Genomic DNA, 7,154 nt, shown 5'->3' on the forward strand with positions numbered 1-7,154 from the left:
CTCTCTCTCTCTCTCTCTCTCTCTCTCTCTCTCTCTCTCTCTCTCTCTCTCTCTTTCTCTCTCTCTCTCCACTACAATACCCCCACCCATTGCCCCCACTGCGACGGCCTGGGCCGTGACGAAACGGCTGAACATGCTCTGCTTGATTGCCCCGCATACGCGGACCTGCGGGCCGAGCCGCGCTTTGCGCCCTTGTTTGCAAATCTACCCGCGCTTGCGCGCATGCGCGCTTTTGCGCGCAGCGCGGATCAGCACACATTGGGGGCTTTCGTGCACGCCTGCTTTGAACGGCGCACGGTAGCTACCTGAACCTCAGTCACACAACGTTGGTGCTTCACTGTACAATTTCATGAGCCTGGATGGCTCCAGGAGCGGGCGACCGCGGGGACGCTGTAACAATCCTAATCCTAATCCTGATCCTCTTGATAATTGTGTCTTGTTGATCGCGGCTCCTTGAAGCCCTGAAGGGCCCTACATATGAGGGGCTTAGGTTTCATTGCTTTTTGAAACGCCTGCTCATCTTCAACCCCTATTGATATGAAGGGGTCCATCTAATATGCGGGTTATTAGAGTTGTGATCGATATCACGCTGATGGATTGCAATTATCGCTTTGGCAAAATATTTCTTCGCGATTTGCCTGCGCTAAGAGCGATAAGAGGCCTTTTAGAATCAGGCCCTATTCCTGGAACTTTTATGAATACAAATTGACGTCCTTGCGATGCCAATCGTCGTGGATCAGATCGTCCTTTGGTCAAGGCCACTCCGCTTGGCCGCAAATGCGGTGTAAAAGATTTATATATTATGGAGCGGCCCGCCGTGGACACCCGCACACGCCACAACATTCGCACACGTTTGCAAATTTGCCGCACGATATTTTCGGCCCCAGTGACACCGGCTCAAGACGCGTCGGACTGCCCCGGTCGGCCTGCCGCCTACCGCGCAGGTGATTCAGTATATCGAGGGGTACCGGTGGAACGGGTATGGGCGGAATACCCCACTCGCTTTGAGCACACTGCTGCTTGCCACATCTGCCGTGTGCGGTGTCTACGGTGGTGACCACGCTGGGCGCCCCACGGTAATCGAACCCTCGTCAATGCATGCATGCTACGACGGAATTTCGTCTATAACTGCGCGGCTGCTTCGACTTCTTCCCGTGCTTTCACAGGTGTGTACCGACGCGGGGACTCCTAGAAGGGTCTGTGGGGTGCCCCAGTTTGTTCGCAGCCAGCCTGCATGCATCACCACCAGCCGTTGGCGCGGCCTAGCATTTATTCATATCAACTATGCAAAAAAATACTTCAGCATAGTCAAGTAACAAACAGATTTTATATACATTCGCATTGCAACGGGGCAGCAGGTGGCTACGGGGCGTACCAGCACCAGTGGTGCACTGGTGCTGGTACGCCCCGTAGCCACTGCACCACTGATGTCGCCTGATGCGACGAAGCGAGCTTGACACTACTTGACACCCTCAACTGGCCATCTCTATGGTTCATGAAGGTATCTAGTGTTACAGGCGTCAGAAACGTCAATACATAGCAGAAAGTGGCATGAGTGTTTGCTGTGGTCCGAAACGTGGGTGCCGCGCGGCTGGGTATGGGGTGCCTCGCGACTGCTACTCACCTCCTCTACGGCACGTCTAAGCCTCTCGCGTCTGGAAACGTCATTCGCGAACCTATTCATGTTAATAAATGAGGGTGCGTCTCGTCGTATGGCTGTGTCTGCGCAGATCGTCATTTCAATTTTGACGTCCGATTCGGAGTGAAAGCCTGCATCTCATGAAGCGGTGTTTGCCAGCAGCGCAACACGTTTACGATGGGCGCCTGACGCTGGCAAACAAATGGGGCCCCTGGCGCGCGGGTGTGCTACCGTCAGCGGCCAGCGTCTGCTTGCATGGTCTCACCTTCTTGCTTGTGCTATGGCTCGTGATTGACCGACAAACTGGTAAGTTATATTGGGAGGTAGAACTTTGCCTAGCAACCACGCGTGTCCCAGCACACACTCCTCAACCCCTGCTGGCTGCTTGCAGCATTTACTGTTGACCTCCCTTGCGCAGACATGCTCTAATTCAGCTTGAATCCTACCCAGATCCATCCTAGTAATTGCCCAGATGGCCCTCACAAACTCTGCAAGGCATCCTCCCGCTACCTTGTGCCTGCAGGCTTGCAGAGCACTGGCCCGGCTGGCTCAGCGCGATACATAGTGCAGTCGTCAGCGGGCGGCAAGGGCGTGGTGGCGTGGACTACGCATGGGCAAGGAGCCGGCAGTAAACATTGGTGCTCTAGTGACGACGTGTCCAAAGGCATGACAGTACACCGGCTGGTGCGGTGCTGGGAGGCGGGCCGGCCGCCGCCTGCATGCGCATCCCCGGAGGACAAACCACGTCCGAGCGTACTAATACTGACAGTGGCGTTGGACAATAACAGCTTCGGGCTTACCAGGGGCCCACGAGAGAGCGACCAAGGTCCCAGAGGCATCTCAGGGTTCATGGATATGCTTGCGAAGCAGGTGCGTGCATCCGTGACTGGCCCAGCCGTAGGGTTGCCCCCCTTTGGTTGCCCCCGTTTGTGGATGGGCACGCAGGATCAGCAGGCCTGGGTACTTTTGTTTGGGGGGCGGGGGGGTAATTGGGGTTCAGGGTGTACAGGTGGCATCCAAGGGGCGCGAGCGCGGGTGTGGCACGCATCCTAGAGGGAGGGAGCGAAAGAGCTGGGAGCCAGAGAGAGAGAGAGAGAGGGAGAGGGAGAGGGAGGGGGAGAGAGAGCGTGCGTGTGTGTGCGCAGGCTGTGACGGCCGCGTAAATAAAGGAAGAGGGGGCTGGCTTGCAGGGGCCGAGGCCGCCGCGCCGGCCCCCCACCAAGCACGTGGCGAGTGGTATTCACGGCTCTAGTAGTTGCGGCGCAGTAACCATTTAGGGCTCAGCGACGCGGGGCATAGTCGTTTCAGCCCTTTAAGGCCTGTGATTCAGCACAGATTCTGCGCGGCGAGAGAATGCATATGCACACCCCTAAAACACGTACGCGCGCCAGTTGACCCGCGGCGGCCCGGATCTCGCTGGGATCGCGTTGGGATTTGGCCGCCGCCCCCGCCCGCGCATGGGGGGCCGGCGCGGCGGGCCGCACCCGCGAGAGGGGTTGGGGCGGCGCACTTGGCCTTCTGCAGCGGGCGGCCCCGACATACGGCGCGTTTTGTGCGCGTGCCTGCGGTGGGGGCTGTGACCGGCGAGTGACAGGGGGTGACATAAGGTGATCGACGCATCAGAAGCGCTTCAAAGTGCCTTTCAACGTGCAAGCAGCCAGAGGTCGCGTGTGCGACCTGGGCATGATGACACACAACTGAACAATAGACCAGTGGGCGCGCACAGCGGATCGCGGCCCGTGTAGCTGCCACCCCTGGGTGACTCCGCAATAAGTGCATGTAAAGATTTAAAAATGACGATGTTGTGCTCCGGTCATCACATGAAATTTGGTTGGTGGCCAAGTGATGGCGGTGGCGGGCACCAATCAGAACCCGGCAAACCCGCCCCTGGATTGCTGCACTTTCGTTCGCGTGTGTGTCGCACGTATGCCGGATCCTGTCACCAAGCAAGCCATGCGGAAGTGAGGTGTGCACGCCATCTGCGAAGGCACCCCTCTCAGACATGTCGGAGCACGATCGACACGGTACCCCAAACGGGGGAAATTAAAGCAGCGAGGCACCCAAGCAGTGAGCAATCCCGGTGCGAATGGGCATCGGCACCTTCCCGTGCACATCACGGACAGCTGCTGACCCGTACAGATCAGCAGCATCCACGATGCTCACGAATGCGGCAGCATGACCGCGGTTGCATCCCCGACCACGATTGCACCAGCCACAAGCACCTTCGGGCAAGCACTCACGCGGTGAGCAGCACCATGAGAGACAGGAGCGGCACCCTGACGCAGTCAACTCCCAGACGCGGCGCGAATGCACGGGCAGCAGCAGCACAAAATACTGCAGCGCCTCAGTCGGACACACACATCCACATATTCACGTGCAGCAACGGGCAAGCACATGCCCCGTGTGGCATTTGCACGCATGGTGCTTGGGTTGCACACGCAAGGGCCATCACCAGGCGATAGCCAAACGCTGCAAAGCAGCACCAGGCGCGTCCGACCCGCAAACCCCAGCTGTGCGCAACGGTCAGCCAGGTTCCTGTGCGCGCAGCCTGATCCTACGGCTGTCAGGTGCACAGACTCCCCACCCACCCCACGCCCCCGCCTGTCGGCAAGCCGCTAGAGCATTGAGCCCACTTGAAGAGCGGTGTTGCGCGGTAGGCGCAGTAACGCTAGGTTGCGGGTTGAACGGCCCTTCCGGGCATGACTTCCATACCATGGCCTTAACGCCTGTTTCGCCCCTCCTTGGGGCCATGCCTACAACGGCCATGCAGTTCTCACCTACTACCGCCTAAGCACTTGATCCCCTTTTCTCATGTCATAGGCGGCATAGAGGCTAACCATGCCTTTGAGCACTAAGCCGGGCACCTACGACGCGGTTGGCAAGGAGTGGAATTCCTTGTGTGGGATCCCAACCGTGAGGGATTTATTCCCCTGAATGCTGGCTGAAAACCAACTCGTGTCTCCGTCAAGAGTGGAACCCTGGACCTAGCGGCTGGCTTCACAGCGCCTAAACCTTGAGGCCACGGAGCCGGGGACGGGAGGAGTCAGGCAAATGAACGTGGTAGCTGTGCTGCGGCTGCTGCCTTTGTAGCTGCGATGAGCAAGTGCGCGGGCTTGTTTCTAGCTGGTGAACCCCCCGTCTCCCAATGAGTCTTGCAGCTGCGGATGCGGTAATAAATTAACTAATCAATCAAACATCATTGCTGCCCGTCCCTCTGCCTTGCATTCCCACCGGCAGGACTATCCGGCCTGCCGCACCTCCCTTGGCCTGCTGGTCTCCAACGAGACTTTCTACCCCACGGCAGTCCGCGCGGCAGAGCAGCTTGTGCGGGACAGGGGGATGGCGCGCCTGGTTGTCATCAACAGAGCTGTGGACACGGGCATCGACCCAAACAAGCGGCACTCTCGTGAGCATTTCTGGCATGCATGTTTGTCTCACGCCAGCTATCAGGGCGAGGGGGCGCACACACCTGACCGCACGTCCACGCTGGAAGACGTTGGGACGGCGAAACGTGGGCTCACAGCATTGGTTGCATCCAGGTTGCTAATCAGCACTGTCGTACATTTGTCGCTGAAAGGTGTAAGCACAGCCAAATCCATCAGCAGCATCAAACACACTCGCAAGCAAGCAGCGCCCCACCTTCCCGAGCCATACGCCCACCCCGCCCCACCCGCAGCCCAAGCACAGCGGCGCCGGCGCACCGCACTCGCGCGGCTGCGCAACCTAGCAGTGTCAGTCTCCCTGAACTTGGAGGAGGCGGTCTTGTGGGTCGACGCTGACATCACCTTCATGCCACCCCACACGCTTTCCACGCTGGCTGACAGCGGCAAAGATATCGTAACCACCATCACCAAAGGGTTCGTTCCGGGGCCGCCCGCAAACTCCTGTGGGGGGATTCTCGCTGCCCTCTGCAGAGTCTTGCACCCGCGTGCCCGTTCACGTGCCCGTCAACCGCTGCAACATTCGCATGCGATGGTCCCCCGGTGACCACCGCCCAGGTGGCATGTACATGCAGTCGTCAGATCTTCTGTATGGCTGCTGTATATGTTGCTGCGGTCGTACAACAGGGGGTGCCAAATGCACCCTTGGAGCTCACTTCGCAGCGGTCTTTGCACAACATTTGCCCGAGGGCGCGCCCCGCTGCGATCGGCCCGCATGCCACGCAAATCTTGTTGCACACTGGCGCAATTCCTCTAACGCCGCAACTAACGCCGCAACCTACTCGCGCCTACGCCCTCTGCCGACCCACCCTTTTGGATGCGCGCCTCTGCACCCCCACAAGGTGGGACGAACATGTCTATGATCGGAACGCGTGGCAACTGCCCCGCAAACCCTACGACCCCGCACAGGGCCGCAACTTTGAGCCAGGTATGCACACACGCAACACGCTGTTCGGTCGCACACGCTGGCGGATGGCCTGCCACGTGCAACCGTGAGCCGCTGCCACCACTGCGGGTGCTACCGCGCTCTGCCCCGCCAAAGCCCTACCTACGGGCCCACCGCACACCCGTGCTGCCATGTGCACAGGCCCTGTATCAGGCGTCACGAAGCTTCCGGATGACCTGGAGGGCAGCCCTGAGCCCTTTGTCCCACTGGACTCTGTTGGCGGCTGCACCACCCTCGTGCGCGCTGATGTGCACCGAGAGGGCGCCCTGTTCGCGCCGTACTACCTCATCGGGGCGTCCTGGGAAGGCGATGGTTACGACGGGGTCGAAACGGAGGGTGGGTGTGCGTGGGCGCGCGCCTGCGTGTGTGTGTGTGAGTGTGTGTGTGTGTGTGTGTGTGTGTGTGTGTGTGTGTGTGTGTGTGTGTGTGTGTGTGTGTGTGTGCGCCACATTGTGTGTGTGCCACATTGTGTGTGTGTCCCCTCTAGAGGACAAAAGATCTTGCGGTGCGCCGTTCTGCAACCAAGAAGTTGTGCAATCCCCAACCCTGATTGGTCGCTGCCCGCTGCGCATCCTGCCTCGAATTGTTGATTCCTACTCAATGCCAACTGATGCAAGAAGACAATTTCCCTTGCCGCAAAGGCAGGCGCACATTGCAGCGAGTCACTAATGCAGCCACCATGCAATTAACACGTCCAAACAGGCGCCCCCTGTCTTGCCCGCGCGCCTCCCGCGTGCAGGCCTGTGCTATGCTGCGCGCCACCTGGGCCGCACGTGCTGGCTGGCCACCAAGCTGGTCACCTACCACGCGTCTTACTGGGCCTCCTGATACCTGGAGAGACGTGACATGAAACGACCAATGCGTCTCGACTGGGACCATGGTGCTGCGATAGTGTTGCGAAATGGAAGGATTGTTTCATGGGCGGGGGCTGGTGTGGAGGAGAACTCCTGCGTTGGGTGCAGGGTTGTTTTGCGGTGTGCAGAGCGCGCCAAGTGTCGTCTGCAAGCGGATTCAATGTTGTCACCAGGTGGCCAGCGGATGGCTGTGCGTCTCATGGCTACATGTAGCGAGGCGAGGCTGCGCTGCCGCAGGAATCGATTTCCCCTCTCTCTCTCTCTCTCTCTCTCTC

General features: G+C 59.3%; 1 protein-coding gene across 1 annotated transcript; it reads left to right on the top strand.

The window, feature by feature from the left end:
* Nucleotides 1–5,921: 5,921 nt before the first annotated feature.
* On the top strand, nt 5,922–6,853 carry MNEG_11238 (hypothetical protein; the record flags this gene model as incomplete). Its single annotated transcript, XM_014040290.1, has 3 exons — nt 5,922–6,007; nt 6,167–6,361; nt 6,765–6,853. Coding segments are annotated over 3 exons (370 nt in total), but the record flags the coding sequence as incomplete, so codon positions are not given.
* Nucleotides 6,854–7,154: the final 301 nt, after the last annotated feature.

This window comes from Monoraphidium neglectum (assembly GCF_000611645.1).
Source record: "Monoraphidium neglectum strain SAG 48.87 unplaced genomic scaffold scaffold02652, whole genome shotgun sequence".
Lineage (NCBI taxonomy): Eukaryota > Viridiplantae > Chlorophyta > Chlorophyceae > Sphaeropleales > Selenastraceae > Monoraphidium > Monoraphidium neglectum.